General features: G+C 47.5%; 1 protein-coding gene across 4 annotated transcripts in view; it reads left to right on the plus strand.

Moving 5' to 3' along the window:
- qars1 (glutaminyl-tRNA synthetase 1) overlaps positions 1-15,143 on the plus strand; it is a 120,441-nt gene extending 105,298 nt beyond the window's left edge. For all 4 annotated transcript variants that reach the window (XM_072473119.1, XM_072473121.1, XM_072473120.1 and 1 more), the window contains exons 22-24: positions 6,686-6,752; positions 13,158-13,283; positions 14,766-15,143. In XM_072473119.1, coding sequence (XP_072329220.1) covers positions 6,686-6,752; positions 13,158-13,283; positions 14,766-14,816 — 244 coding nt within the window. In that variant the 3' untranslated portion in view covers positions 14,817-15,143. The remainder of the gene's footprint in view (positions 1-6,685; positions 6,753-13,157; positions 13,284-14,765) is intronic.
- Positions 15,144-15,792: the final 649 nt, after the last annotated feature.

Below are 15,792 nucleotides of genomic sequence, written 5' to 3' on the forward strand. Positions count from 1 at the left end.
ACAGAGGCAGAATGGACACTGGATTGCTGTACAGAGGCAGAATGGACACTGGATTGCTGTACCGAGGCAGAATGGTCACTGGATTGTTGTACAGAGGGGCAGAATGGACACTGGATTGGTGTACAGAGGCAGAATGGACACTGGATTGCTGTACAGAGGCAGAATGGACACTGGATTGCTGTACAGAGGCAGAATGGACACTGGATTGGTGTACAGAGGCAGAATGGACACTGGATTGCTGTACAGAGGCAGAATGGACACTGGATTGCTGTACAGAGGCAGAATGGACACTGGATTGCTGTACAGAGGCAGAATGGACACTGGATTGCTGTACAGAGGCAGAATGGACACTGGGTTGCTGTACCGAGGGGCAGAATGGACACTGGATTGCTGTACCGAGGGGCAGAATGGACACTGGATTGCTGTACCGAGGCAGAATGGTCACTGGATTGCTGTACTGAGGGGCAGAATGGACACTGGATTGCTGTACCGAGGCAGAATGGACACTGGATTGCTGTACCGAGGGGCAGAATGGACACTGGATTGCTGTACCGAGGCAGAATGGTCACTGGATTGCTGTACAGAGGCAGAATGGACACTGGATTGCTGTACCGAGGGGCTGAATGGACACTGGATTGATGTACAGAGGGGCTGAATGGACACTGGATTGGTGTACAGAGGCAGAATGGACACTGGATTGCTGTACCGAGGGGCTGAATGGACACTGGATTGGTGTACAGAGGCAGAATGGACACTGGATTGCTGTACAGAGGGGCAGAATGGACACTGGATTGCTGTACAGAGGCAGAATGGTCACTGGATTGCTGTACAGAGGCAGAATGGACACTGGATTGTTGTACAGAGGCAGAATGGACTTCTGTGCCATAATGACTCTTTAAAAACGACTTGGATATGCACCTGACTGACCTTGTACTGCATATTTCTGATTCTATGACTCTATAAAGACTCTTCAGTGAAAGATCTGGCTTCACCCACCTCCCCCTCCAGGGCCAATGTGCCCCTCCCTCGTAAGGTGCAGTATCAAAACTTGAACATAGCTTTCTGGGTGATGTGTGAACAAGGCTCTGTACAATTGCATCACTCCCTATTCCATTGAAATACAGACTAGCATTCCATTACCTTTTTTATTTCTGTACCCCTAAAAGTTCCTTTGTGGATCGTCACCTTGATGTGGTGGAGAGGCTTATGTACTCTGATGATCCCTTGAGTGATGCCGTTCTTGCTCCTAGAAGGGCAAGCCAAGATGGGGAGGTGCCAGACAATGTACGATACAAAAACTCCTGAACAGCTGAACAGGCGAAGGAATGCTCGGCGTCTCACTGGCAGCAACGGTGGAAGAAAGTTGCACAGCAAGGTGTCCCGAGTCATCGTGGTTAGCACATCAACAAAGTCTGACCAGCACCTGCCTGGATTGCGTGGGCAACGCCCCCAACATTAAATAAAGCCGCACACACAATTCTACCAGGATCCATTTGCCAAGTCTTGTGGCGTTGGGGAGTTGATGACGGGAACAAGGCTGTGAACCTCAGCGTCCCTGCTCAAGTATATGCATGCTAGCGACAGGTGGATGAAGCTCATTGGGCACCTGTTTAGGAACAGCGGTGTCTTTGGGCAGCTGCCCCTGTGACTGAGCAGTCCACTTCAGGATAACCGCTGCTCACTCCAAATGGGGAGGGGGCTGGAAAAGGACCCGAAATGTAGGCGGTCCCACTCCTGGCTAGAGAGCCACATCCTGCAGGATTACCATCTTCGTGGCCAAAGACCGAGTACTTTAGACTTTGAAACTTGAAATGTTCGAACACTGATAATCTCGTGAGTGACCATCCAGAAAGAAGAACTGCTGTCGTATTGCCTCAGTTACCAAGACTCCAAATTGACATCTCCATCCCCAGTGAGTCCAGCCTTCCTGCAGAAGAAGGAACAAGCTTGGGCTACACCTTCTACTGGAAAGGAAAGGCTGACAGTGACCCTCGTGCTCAAGAAGCTGGTTTTGCCATCGAGAGTCGGATCTTGGACGCACTGTCAGAGCTCCCCAGCTGTATAAATAAAGACTGGTGACTCTTCACCCACAGCTATGTCACCGTCATCACTTACTCCCCCATCCTGGACTCCAGAGGAAAGGCTCGACAGTGACCTTGATGACGTTCTCACTACCATCCCAAAAGAAGAAAAAATCGTCCTTCGAGTCATAGACTCCCAACAATGCAGGAGGACATTCAGCCAATCGAGTCTGCACCGACCCTTTGAATGAGCACTCTACCCATGTCCCCTCCCACATCCACCCAACCCTATCCCTGGAACCTAACCTGCACATCCCTCGATACCAAGGGGAATTTATCATGGCCAATCCACCTAACCTGCACATCTTTGGACTGTGGGAGGAAACCGGAGCACCCGGAGGAAACCCACGCAGACACGGGGGGAACGTGCAGACTCCGCACAGACAGTGACCCAAGGACGGCATTGATCCTGGGTCCCTGGTGCTGTGAGGCAGCAGTGCTAACCACTGTGCCATCGTGCCGCCCCTTCTGGGGACCTTTATTGGCAGAGTTGGCCTGACTCCAATGTCTGGAGAAGAAACATTGGGAAACCGGTCTGGGAAAAGCCAGTGGAAATGGTGCCTCCTGCTGACAGTGAGCTCAGCATGGCCTCAATATAACACACACCCTCCCCTGCCGGAGGGATAAATACCAAACTACATCGAGGTGCCTCTTGGCTTAGGCCATTTTTCAGGTCAAAATACCGAAATGATGTCTGTGACCCCAGCATCCAAACATCCCACGGTCTGAAAAGGAGAGGGTCAATGTCTCCATCCTAAAGCAGCCCGTCCGAAGAGAGGAATTCCAAGTGCAGCTCGCAAACTGTCTGAAAAATCTTCACATTCAGGCCAATTCTAGAACATTGGGATTAAACAAAGTCAGCTGTATGGGACTCGGGTATCCAGACCATTGGGTTTGACAATGGTCTTCATCGAAGACCATCAACAAAAATGATGCAGAAATATATTCTCCCCCCCCTGGAGCAAACACAAGCCGCCTCCATTGGCTGATGGAAGAGCCCAAGGTAGCAAGTCAAGAGGCAGCATCCAACAACCCAAAAACCAATCTGGAAGATAAAGAACAAGGGGTAGGAAGAGAGAGCCTGAACGATCCAACAGTCTGCCGACCATCACGACATGCTAAGCTTTTCTGAAAGCATCTATAGACCAAGGTCAAATGAATGGGCAATAAATGCTGCCCCCCCCCCCCCCCTTGCGCAGGCCCCTTCCCTCACAGGGTGGTGCATCTCCCCCAAAAGATGACAATGCCATTCGTCAACACTAGAAAGAACATTTCCAACAACTGCTCCAGCAGGAATCCACAATGGCAGCTGATATTCTCCAGCCTATACCTGTGTGGTAGATTCCACAATGAACCACCATCATTGAGAGAGCTGCAACAAGCAATCAAACAACAAGGCCTGTGGCCGCGATGTACTCTCGAAGCTTTTGCTGACATCAAGACTCCTTGATGTTGATGGGGGATTTAGCAATAATGATGTTGTCCAGGTCTTGCTGTACGCAGGTACAGGCTGATCATGAATCAGTCATCTGCGAGCTTCCCATTTCTGACCTGATGAAATGGAGGTCATTGAAGGAGCAGCTGAAGACTGCAGTGGTTCAAGAAGGAAGCTCATCACCTCAATCTCTAGGCCAAAGGGAATGGCAAAAAAAATGGCCAGTGGACCCCCCCCCCCCCCCCCCCCCACAAGCCGCCACCACCGCAGTGCATTCCAGACGCCCACTACCCTCTGGAAGAAAACATTTTTCCTCAAATCCCTTCTAAATGTCCTGCCCCTCACCTTAAAATGATGCCCCCCTGTTATTGACCCTGCCACTAAGGACAGCTGCTTCCTGTCTACGATTTCCATACTCCTTATAATCACACACACTTCAATCCGGCCCCCTCTGAACCTTCTACAACCCGAGTTTATCCAGCCTCTCCTCCTTGCTCAAATGCTCCTTCCCAAGCAACATACTGGTGAATCTCCTCTGCACCCTCTCCACTGCAATCACATCCTTCCTGTAGTACGGTCTGGAGCTGAGTGTTCCTTGCAGAATCCAAACTGAACATTGGTGAGCAGGTTATAGCACTGTTGCTAAAACCTTTCTCACTTTAATGAGTGAGAGTAAACTGCTGGGCAGGGCACACGGTGGGTATGAAAGTGGATCTTGATCATCATAAGGACTCTGCGAAAGTCACTCCTATCAATGTCATGAATTGATGCGTCTAGATTGGGTAAATTATTGAGGGTAAGGTCAAGTCGGTTTCTCTCTCTCGCGTAGATTACCTCACTGCCTTCTGCAAGCTGAGCCTGACAGCTGTGCCCTTCAGCTTGATCAACAGCAGTGTACTGAGCCATTCTTGGTGATAAACATTGAAGTCCCCACCCCCAACCCAGAGGATATTCTCTGTCCTTGCTACCCTCAGTGCTTCTTCCAAGTGGTCTTCAGCATAGGGGAATACGGATTCATTTGAGGATGGATGGTATTCAGCCAGAGGTTTCCTTGTCCATGTTTGACCTGATGCCATATGACTGAGGTCAGAGGTCAATGTTGAGGATCCCCAGGGCAACTCCCAATTGTATACCACTGTGCCGCCACCCCTGGTGGGTCTGTCCTGCCTATAGGACAGCACAGTGGTGATGGAGGGGTCTGGGATATGAAATGAAAATCGCTTATTGTCACAAGTAGGCTTCAAATGAAGTTACTGTGAAAAGCCCCTAGTCGCCACATTCCGGCGCCTGTTCAGGGAGGCTGGTACGGGAATTGAACCGTGCTGCTGGCCTGCCTTGGTCTGCTTTAAAAGCCAGCAATTTAGCCCAGTGTGATAAACCAACCCCTGGTATGGGATGATTCTGTGAGTATTGACTGTTAGGCTATTGCTGACTAGACTGTTGAATAGCTCTCGCAACTTTGGCACCCAGTTCTTAATAGAAGTACCTGATTGGCTTGTGTAGGGTGTGTTTGGCTTGTGTAGGGTGTGTTTGGCTTGTGTAGGGTGTGTTTGGCTTGTGTAGGGTGTGTTTGGCTTGTGTAGGGTGTGTTTGGCTTGTGTAGGGTGTGTTTGGCTTGTGTAGGGTGTGTTTGGCTTGTGTAGGGTGTGTTTGGCTTGTGTAGGGTGTGTTTGGCTTGTGTAGGGTGTGTTTGGCTTGTGTAGGGTGTGTTTGGCTTGTGTAGGGTGTGTTTGGCTTGTGTAGGGTGTGTTTGGCTTGTGTAGGGTGTGTTTGGCTTGTGTAGGGTGTGTTTGGCTTGTGTAGGGTGTGTTTGGCTTGTGTAGGGTGTGTTTGGCTTGTGTAGGGTGTGTTTGGCTTGTGTAGGGTGTGTTTGGCTTGTGTAGGGTGTGTTTGGCTTGTGTAGGGTGTGTTTGGCTTGTGTAGGGTGTGTTTGGCTTGTGTAGGGTGTGTTTGGCTTGTGTAGGGTGTGTTTGGCTTGTGTAGGGTGTGTTTGGCTTGTGTAGGGTGTGTTTGGCTTGTGTAGGGTGTGTTTGGCTTGTGTAGGGTGTGTTTGGCTTGTGTAGGGTGTGTTTGGCTTGTGTAGGGTGTGTTTGGCTTGTGTAGGGTGTGTTTGGCTTGTGTAGGGTGTGTTTGGCTTGTGTAGGGTGTGTTTGGCTTGTGTAGGGTGTGTTTGGCTTGTGTAGGGTGTGTTTGGCTTGTGTAGGGTGTGTTTGGCTTGTGTAGGGTGTGTTTGGCTTGTGTAGGGTGTGTTTGGCTTGTGTAGGGTGTGTTTGGCTTGTGTAGGGTGTGTTTGGCTTGTGTAGGGTGTGTTCGGCTTGTGTAGGGTGTGTTTGGCTTGTGTAGGGTGTGTTTGGCTTGTGTAGGGTGTGTTTGGCTTGTGTAGGGTGTGTTTTTGTTGAGCCCAGGTATTTTCCAGGTGGTCTCTCCAGTTTTGTTCTTAATTAAACTTTCCAAAACTGTTTGATACAACCAAACTCGGCCATTTCAGAAGACAGTTTTTTGAAAAATAAATTTAGAGTACCCAATTATTATTATTTTTTCCAATTAAGTGGCAATTCAGCGTGGCCAATCCACCTACCCTGCACAATCTTTGGGTTGTGGGGGTGGAACCCACACAGACACGGGGAGAATGTGCAAACTCCACACGGACAGTGAGCCGGGGCCGGGTTTGAACCCGGGTCCTCAGCACCGTAGTCCCAGTGCTAACCACTGCGCCGCGCGCTGCCCTTATTTCGGAATGTGGAGATGCCGGCGTTGGACTGGGGTGAGCACAGTAAGAAGTCTTACAACACCAGGTTAAAGTCCAACAGGTTTGTTTCAAACACTAGTTTTCGGAGCGCTGCTCCTTCATTCACCTGAGGAAGGAGCAGCGCTCCGAAAGCTAGTGACATCGAAACAAACCTGTTGGACTTCAATCTGGTGTTGTAAGACTTCTTACAGTAACATTACCACTAAGCTACCATCCCTAATCTTGGGCCAGGGCTGTCTTGGGTCAGGGAAGATTGAGTTTTTATTATGGGTGGAGTCTGATTCTCCAGGGTTGTAGGGAAAAATCTTTTTGCAGCATTAGGAGCTGTTTTTCCAGGGAGTGTTTCGGGCAGCTGCAGATTCGGGGTGGGGTGGCTATGGGAGCTGAAATTTTGATCTCTCTTTATTTTGTGTTTTGTAGCTTCTTCCATAAATGTCCAGAGGATCCCAGTGAGGTTCCCGGAGGCTTCCTGAGTGATATTAACCCAGTGAGTATCTAACAACTGACCTGTGGACCATGGCTATTGTCCTGTTCAAATAATGTAAGGTTCAGACAGGATGAAGTTATTGAATCATAGAATCCCTACAGTGCAGAAGGAGGCCATTCAGCCCATCGAGTTTGCACCAACACTGTCAAAGAGCCCTCTACCCAAGCCCCACTGCCCTGTCCTATTCTTGTAACCCCACCCAACCTGCACATCTCTGGACTGGAAGTGGTTAAGCAATACTTACCTCACCCACGCCGCAACCTTTTAATCTGTCCCCTCTGCCTCGCAGCTCCCGCGCTTTTTCAAACTCCCGCGCTGTTTCCAAGGTCCCGGCTCCCTCTCTCTCCCGAACAGCTGACCTGCAAGGTAAGGAAGTGGTTAAGCAGTACGGTTGAGGGAGCTAGGGCTTTTCTCTTTGGAGCGGAGGAGGATGAGAGGCGACTTAATAGAGGTTTATAAGATATTGAGGGAGATAGATAGAGTGGACGTTCAGAGACAATTTCCTCAGGTGGATGGAGCTGTTACAAGGGGGCATAACTATAAGGTTCGGGGTGGGAGATATAGGAGGGATGTCCGAGGTAGGTTCTTTACTCAGAGAGTGGTTAGGGTGTGGAATGGACTGCCTGCTGTGATAGTGGAGTCGGACACTTTAGGAACTTTCAAGCGGTTATTGGATAGGCACATGGAGCACACCAGAATGAGAGGGAGTGGGATAGCTTGATCTTGGTTTCGGACAAAGCTCGGCACAACATTGAGGGCCGGAGGGCCTGTTCTGTGCTGCACTGCTCTATGTTCTAAAGATTTATCCCAGTGAGAAAGAAAGACTGAGAAAGATGGATCATCTATGTCTAAATAAGGAAGTTCAGGACAATATCAAATGGATGGAAATATTTTACAAATCCGCAAGGATTTGTGGTTGGTCACAGGATTGCTCAAATTTTAAAAAGCAGCAAGAATGACTTTTTGTTTTGAAATGGAGAAAGAAGAGTATGAGAGAAAGCTAGCTAGGAAAATATAAATAGGATTTCTACAGGTGTTGAAATAGTAAAGAGTAGCTATTGTTGATCCCCTAGAGAGAGTTTGGGGAATTGATAATGGAAATACCTGAAAGTCAAGATGGGAACAGCAGGAAGGAGCTTCAAATAATTCACCATCACAAGAGAAAAGGTGCTGGGAAAACCTTTAGACCTAAAGGCTGACTTCGGAGTCCGAGTTCAGGATTCTCATAAGGTTAATGTGCAGGTTCAGTCGGTAGTTAGGAAGGCAAATGCAATGTTAGCATTCATGTCTAGAGGGCCAGAATACAAGAGCAGGAAGGTACTTCTGAGGCTGTATAAGGCTCTGGTCAGACCCCATTTGGAGTATTGTGAGCAGTTTTGGGCCCCGTATCTAAGGAAGGATGTGCTGGCCTTGGAAAGGGTCCAGAGGAGGTTGACAAGAATGATCCCTGGAATGAAGAACTTGTGATATGAAGAGCGGCTGAGGACTCTGGGTCTGTACTCGTTGGAGTTTAGAAGGATGAGGTGGATCTAATTGAAATTTACAGAATATTCAGAGGGCTGGATAGAGTGAACATGAAGAGGATGTTTTCACTAGTAGGAGTAACTAGAACCAGAGGACACAGCCTCAGACTGAAGTGATGATCCTTTAAAACAGAGCTGAGGAGGAGTTTCTTCAGCCAGAGAGATTTCAGTTGTTTCCAGCTGCGATCCCTTTTTGCTGGCTGGTTGATTTCCAGTCAGAGAGAGAGAGTTTTAGATATTCCTGCAGAAAATGGCCTGTTTCCAGTACGTATCACACCTTCAGTGTGGGAAAAACATCCAGTTCCTTTTCCTCACCGTGCACACACACACACGCACGTGCACGCACAGGCAGACCGGTAGCAAGCAGGCACCGGGCAGCTTTCTCAGTTAGCTCTTAACCCCTTCTTTGTGTATTCCAAGAGGAAAGCTGGAATCCAGCCACCCATCAAGGCAATTCCACCCAGGCTCTTTGAGCTGAGATACTCGCTATGTTCCTTTGTCTTCACTGGAGATGGTAATCGGTGTCCGGGTGTTTTCAGAATTACCTTGCCTGGAAACAGGGAGGGGTTCCATTGTCCATTAGGAAACCCCTGCAGACATTCCTGTCAGTGGCTAACTGCACATTGTCAGCCATTTTCGGGATTGTGTCCATTTTGAAATATAAAATCCGGTTGTTTAAAAGTCTTAATATTTCTGAGTACAATTCCACGGCTTCTCTTCCATCATCATAACGCCATAGAAAACATGAAAGGCATTTTCACACCGGAATCCCAGAAACAGTTATGGGATGAATGATCAATTGATATGTTTTGGTGATATTTGTTAACATTCAACCTTTAATCAACCTCTGATTCAGTGAGATATGATTTTAGTGAGCGCGAGACACAGAACAGACTACATTGAAATCTAGTATTTGAAAATGATCTTCACCGAGATTGACTTTCCATTTCGACCCATAGGAAGGTTACGGTACAGAAAGAGGCTATTAAGCCCATCTGCGGCAGCCAAGAAAGAGGGAAAAACAGCTGCTCGTTTTAATCCCACTTTCCAGCAGCTGACCTGCATTCTTGCAGGTTACCGCACTCCTGTGCAGATCCAGATACCTTTTGAGTGAGTTGAGCATTTCTGCCTCAGCCACCAATTCGGCATCAGATGAGAGACACCTACTGGATTAACAGGTTTTCCTCGGGTCCCCTCTAATCCTTTTACCGATCACTTTCCAATCTCTGCCTCCTGGTAACTGACCCTCAGCTAGGGGGGAAACAGGTCATTCCTGTCCACCTTGTCTCGAACCCTCATAATTGTGTACACCTCGATTAGGTCACCCTCTCACCACCTCTGTTCTAAGGAAAACAACCCCAGCCTATCCAATCTCTCCTCATAGCTGCAATTTTCAAGCCCTGGCTACATTCTTGTGAATCTCCCCTGTACACACTCCAGAGCAATTATGTCCCTCCTGTAATGTGACCAGAACCGTACACAAAACCCCAGCTGTGGCCTATCCATCATTTTATATATTTTAGTTCCATCATTACATCCCTGCTTTTGTATTCAATACCTTGCCCAATAAAGGAAAGCATTCCATATGGTCCTTCAGGTCCTGTGGACATACACTCCCAAGTGTTCCTACTTCAACCCCTCTCAATATCCTCCTGTTTATTCCATATTCCCTTCCTTGTTTGCCTTCTCCAAATGCATTACCTCGTACCTTTCTGGATTGTATTCCATTTGCCACTGATAACTTGAAGGTTGTTGAAAAGCATTGTGAAAGTTTATCTTTAATATATAAAAATAAGCAAGTTTAAAATGCAATATGGACTCAAACGGGAGCAGCTAGTTAAACATCGGAAAAACAGTAACAATTATAACTAACAGCAGTTAGATATGAATTTACACAGGTAACATAAACAACTAATCACTTCGCAGCACTTGCTAATGACATCAGCAATGGATTTAAATAAGAAGATGCATAATAATAACACTCTATACAGCCACCTTTCCGTCCACTCCACCAAGTCATTGACAGCAGCTGTCCTCCTCACTATCATTTCATTTCATTTCAACTACACGGCCAATTTTGGTGTCATCTTCAGATTCCCCAATCATGCCTCCCACATTAAGTCTAAATTAGTATATGCAACAAACAGCAAGAGCATCAACACTGACCCCTGTGGAACACCACTGGAAACTGGCAATGTAGCGTGGCCAATCCACCTACCCTGCACATCTTTGGGTTGTGGGCGTGAGACCCACGCAGACACGGGGCGAATGTGCAAACTCCACATGGACAGTGACCCGGGGCCGGCATCGAACCCAGGTCCTTAGCGCTGTGAGGCAGCGGTGCTAACCACTGTGCCGCCCTTCAACATCAACATACAAGTTACCATGTACGTCTGAGGCCCCACCCTTAGTTACTATTTTGATTTTAATGTACTGATAAAACATCTTCGGATTTTCTTTGATTTGCCTGCTAATATTTTTTCGTATCCTCTTTGCTTTCCTAATTTCTTTTTTCACTTCACTCCTGTACTTTCTGTACACCTCTCGGCTTTTTACAGTATTTAGTGTTTTGTGGCAATCCTAAGCTTTCCTCGGTGTAAAAGAAAACTTCCCTCGCACATCTCCTCTAAACTTTGCCCCTCACACCTTAAACCTATGCCCCCTAGTAATCGACTAGACCACCCTGGGAAATAGCTTCCGAGTATCCACTCTGTCCATGTCCTTCATAATCTTGTAGACCTCTGTCAGGTCGCCCCTCAACTTCCGTCGTTCCAGTGAGAACAAATAGAGTTTCTCCAACCTCCCCTCATAGCTAATGCCTCCAGTCCTTTCGGCCAGTTCATCTCTCAGATTTGTAAAATATGTTTTCCTTTCGCCCATTTTAGAAATGTTACTCCTGTTCTCTTTTGTCCTTTTCCATAATTATGCTCAATCTAATTGTATTATGGTCACTATCTCCAAAATAGTTCCCCACTGTTCCTTCATGAACTTGCCCAGCTTCATTTCCTGAGACTCAATCTGGAAGACTCAGTCTAGAATTGTGCTCCCTCTCTTTGGGCTTGTTAGAGTTCCAGAATGTTGTGCCCTTCACACTCTTCATACCCCAATTGATATTGGGGTAATTGACATCTCGAACATTTGCTGCCCTATTGTTTTGTGCACTCCGAAATCTGCCTATTTATTTGCTGTTCTAACTCCCACTATTTGGGGGTCTATAGTTCACTCCTAGCAGTGTGGCTGCCCCGAGTTTATTCCTGACCTCAACCCATAAGGCCCCATTTCATGCTTCATTTCGTACATCACCCCTCAAGTTCTTTCAAGACCTATCCCGAGAACTGTTGAAAGCCATGTTCCTTTGTACGTGCTTTGTCCACATAGAATCATAGAATCATAGAATTTACAGTGCAGAAGGAGGCCATTCGGCCCATCGAGTCTGCACCGGCTCCTGGAAAGAGCACCCCACCCAAGGTCCACACCTCCACCCTATCCCCATAACCCAGTAACCCCACCCAACACCCACCAAAAACCAACACATCTCCAAGTACTTGTCTTTTGGGTGAGACATTAACTAGAACAAAGAAATGTACAGCACAGGAACAGGCCCTTCGGCCCTCCAAGCCCGTGCCGACCATGCTGCCCGACTAAACTACAATCTTCTACACTTCCTGGGTCCGTATCCCTCTATTCCCATCCTTTTCATGTATTTGTCAAGATGCCCCTTAAATGTCACTATCGTCCCTGCTTCCACCACCACCTCCGGTAGCGTGTTCCAGGCACCCACTACCCTCTGCGTAAAAAAACTTGCCTCGTACATCTACTCGAAACCTTGCCTCCCTCACCTTAAACCTATGCCCCCTAGTAATTGACCCCACTACCCCGGGGAAAAGCCCCTGACTATCCACTCTGTCTATGCCCCTCATAATTTTGTAGACGTCTATCAGGTCGCCCCTCAATCTCCTTCGTTCCAGTGAGAACAAACCGAGTTTATTCAACTGCTCCTCATAGCTAATGCCCTCTATACCAGGCAACATTCTGGTAAATCTCTTCTGCACCCTCTCTAAAGCCTCCACATCCTTCTGGTAGTGTGGCGACCAGAATTGAACACTATACTCCAAGTGTGGCCTAACTAAGGTTCTATACAGCTGCAACATGACTTGCCAATTCTTATACTCAATGCCCTGGCCAATGAAGGCAAGCATGCCGTATGCCTTCTTGACTACCTTCTCCACCTGTGTTGCCCCTTTCAGTGACCTGTGGACCTGTACTCCTAGATCTCTTTGACTTTCAATACTCTTGAGGGTTCTACCATTCACTGTATATTCCCTACCTGCATTAGACCTTCCAAAATACATTACCTCACATTTGTCCGGATTAAACTCCATCTGCCATCTCTCCACCCAAGTCTCCAAACAATCTAAATCCTGCTGTATCCTCTGACAGTCCTCATCGCTCTCCGCAATTCCACCAACCTTTGTGTCGCCTGCAAACTAGTGGCCCAGTGTGCCCCCTCAGGTGGATGTCAAAGATTCCACAGCCATTATTTTGAAGAGTCCTCCTTAGTGGCTCTTAAATCAGCACCAGAGCAGATTGTCAGATCATTACCACTTGTGGGAGCTTACTGTGCACAAACTGGCTCCTACATTTCCTGTATTCGAACAGTAAACTTCAAGAGATACTTAATTGGCCATAAAGTGCTTTGGGATATCCTGAGAATGTGGGACGGTGCTATATAAATGCAAGTCTTTATTTTCTTTCCAGGTAAAAGCTGATGACATATCTGTTCCTGAATACTTTGAATGCATTTTGAAACTACTTCTCAAACAGGTCTTCCTGATTTTAATACCTATTGCAAACTAGCTCAGTGTAATTTCTATCTCTCCAGGACTCCCTGAAGGTGATTGGAGATGCGATGCTGGATGTATCTGTCAAAAATGCCAAACCATTTGACAAGTTTCAGTTTGAGCGCATTGGCTATTACTCCGTGGATTTGGACAGCACTGACCAGAAGGTTGGTACAGTGTTAGCTTGTATGCCAATCAGATATGCTGCTCACCTGGAGAGCTTCAACTCTCATGGTGCCTGGTGAAAATGACAGTGTATTTATTCCAGTGTAACCACTAGCCTCGCAGTCACCTCCCTCCCCACCCTCCACAACCCAACCTCATGTGAAACCAGCCTGGGCTCAGATGCCCATAGGAGCAACTCCACAACTATCCTTTTATTTAATTAAGTGCTTCATGTAGGACTGGGAGTTATATATTCAGCAGTGATTTTAAAATGACCGTCTGCTGTCCGCCTCATGAGCACAATCTCAGCTTCTTGTGAGGAGCAGTCCCAGGAATCAGCCCAGTGGCATATTCACTGCGACTTTTTAATCATTCTTGGGGGTGGACATTCCTGGCTAGGCCAGCCTTACTTGCCCAAGAGACGGTGGTGGTGAGCTGCCCTATAATAATAATATTTATTAGTGTCTTAAGAAGGCTTACATTAACACTACAATGAAGTTACTGTGAAAATCCCCTAGTCGCCACATTCCGGCGCCTGTTCGGGTACACAGGGAGAATTCAGAATGTTCAATTCACCTAACAAGCACGTCTTTCGGGACTTGTGGGAGGAAACCGGAGCACCCGGAGGAAACCCACGTAGACACGGGGAGAACATGCAGACTCTGCACAGACAGTGACCCAAGCCGGGAATCGAATCTGGGACCCTGGCGCTGTGAAGCGATAGTGCTAACCACTGTGCTGCCGCGCTGCCCATTGAACTGCTGCAGTCGTATGTGATGCAGATACAGTCAGTACTGTTAGGGAAGACGTTCCAGGATTTTGACCCAGCGTCGGTGAAGGAATGGTAATATACTTCCAGGTCAGGATAATAATAATAATGGCGAGTTACTTTGGAGGGGAACCTCCAGGTGGTGGTGTTCCCAGGTATCTGGTGGCACAGTGGTTAGCACTGCGGCCTCACCGCGCCTGGGACCTTGGTTCGATTCCGACCCCTGGTGACTGTCTGCATGGAGTTTACACATCCTCCCAGTGTCTCCGTGGGTTTCCTCCGGGTGCTCTCGTTTCCTCCCACAGCCCAAAGATGTGCAGGTTAGGTGGATTGGCCATGATAAATTGCCCTTAGTGTCCAAAGGTTAGGTGAGGTTACGGAGATAGGGTGGGGGAGTGGGCCTGGGTGGAGTGATCTTTTGGAGAGTCAGCGCGGACTCGATGGGCCGAATGGCCTCCTGCACTGTCGGGATTCTATGGTCTGCTGCCCTTGTCCTTCTAGATGGTAGAAGTTGTGTGTTTGGAAGGTGCTGCCTAAAGAACCTTGGTGAGTTACTGCGGTGCATTTTGTAGATGGTACACACGGCTGCCACTGTGCGTCGGTGGTGGAGGGAGTGAATGTTGAAGATAGTGCTCACATTATTGATCAGCCAGCTTCTGCCGGATTGTACAAATTTCTGCCTCGAGCTGACTTGTGACTGTTTCTTCCTCTGCAGTTGGTGTTTAACAGGACCGTGATGTTGAAAGAAGATCCTGGGAAGATCTAAAATGCTACAGGTCCACGTGACTCCGTGTCCAAAACTCCAGATGCTCAAATCTTTAAATTCACCAAAAGACGCAGCATTTTCCTGAGCTTCCTGCTGAAAGGTGTGGGGAGAAACTTGCTCATAGCTCCCTGCCCAGAAAATCCCAAAATCAAAGCATTGAAGCAGTGAGAGCTTTGCTGCTCAAAAATACCCACACTTTACAAAATTTAGGCAATCTTCCCCACTCCGCCCTGACTGATACCACTAAACCAGCAAGTTTAATCCTGGCTCTCAACCAGATTTAAACCCACAGAAAGGCAACATACTGCAATAAAATGGAGCAACTTGCGTTGATTGGCTGTACTCTGATTAGTTTTAAATGCCACAAAAATGTAGAGAATTAAAGAGTAACAGTGCTGGAATCCAGCGGATCAGTCAGCCTGAGAGAGACAGACAGACAACTGGTTAATGACCTGGGCCAAGTGTTTGGAGCATTTACTGATCTTTGGTTGAGTTGATCTGTGACCTTGTGAATTAATTACCTGTTCGGCTATAACTAAGAGCAGTCTGTATGTTTGTTGGAATGCAGTGGAAGTGCAGTGTTCCGTGAATCTTCCTGTTGTTACCTCTGCCCAATTTTAACTATGCAGATCCTTAAAAGAGGATGGACAAGGAGAGGGCAACATTCAATCAGGTCAATGACTTGCGTGGCAACTACAGAGATCGGCTGTTGCTGTTTCTGCTGTGGTACAACGTTTGGACAGCTCAGGTATTTGCATCAAGATTGTGCTTCAGACAGTATTTCTCTAACAGCTCCAGTTAAGTATGAGCTGAAGGAGGACACTGCGCAGCAGTGCTCCACTTATCTTTTAAAACAAAAAAGTGATTCTTTCGTCAACACAACACGAATAAGTGAATCATTGATGGTCATAATTTGGACCACTGTGAAATGCAAAGCTGGAAAGGGGGCTTGCAGGCTCTGATTTGATGTTCACGG

This window comes from Scyliorhinus torazame, chromosome 13 (assembly GCF_047496885.1).
Source record: "Scyliorhinus torazame isolate Kashiwa2021f chromosome 13, sScyTor2.1, whole genome shotgun sequence".
Classification (NCBI taxonomy): Eukaryota; Metazoa; Chordata; class Chondrichthyes; order Carcharhiniformes; family Scyliorhinidae; genus Scyliorhinus; species Scyliorhinus torazame.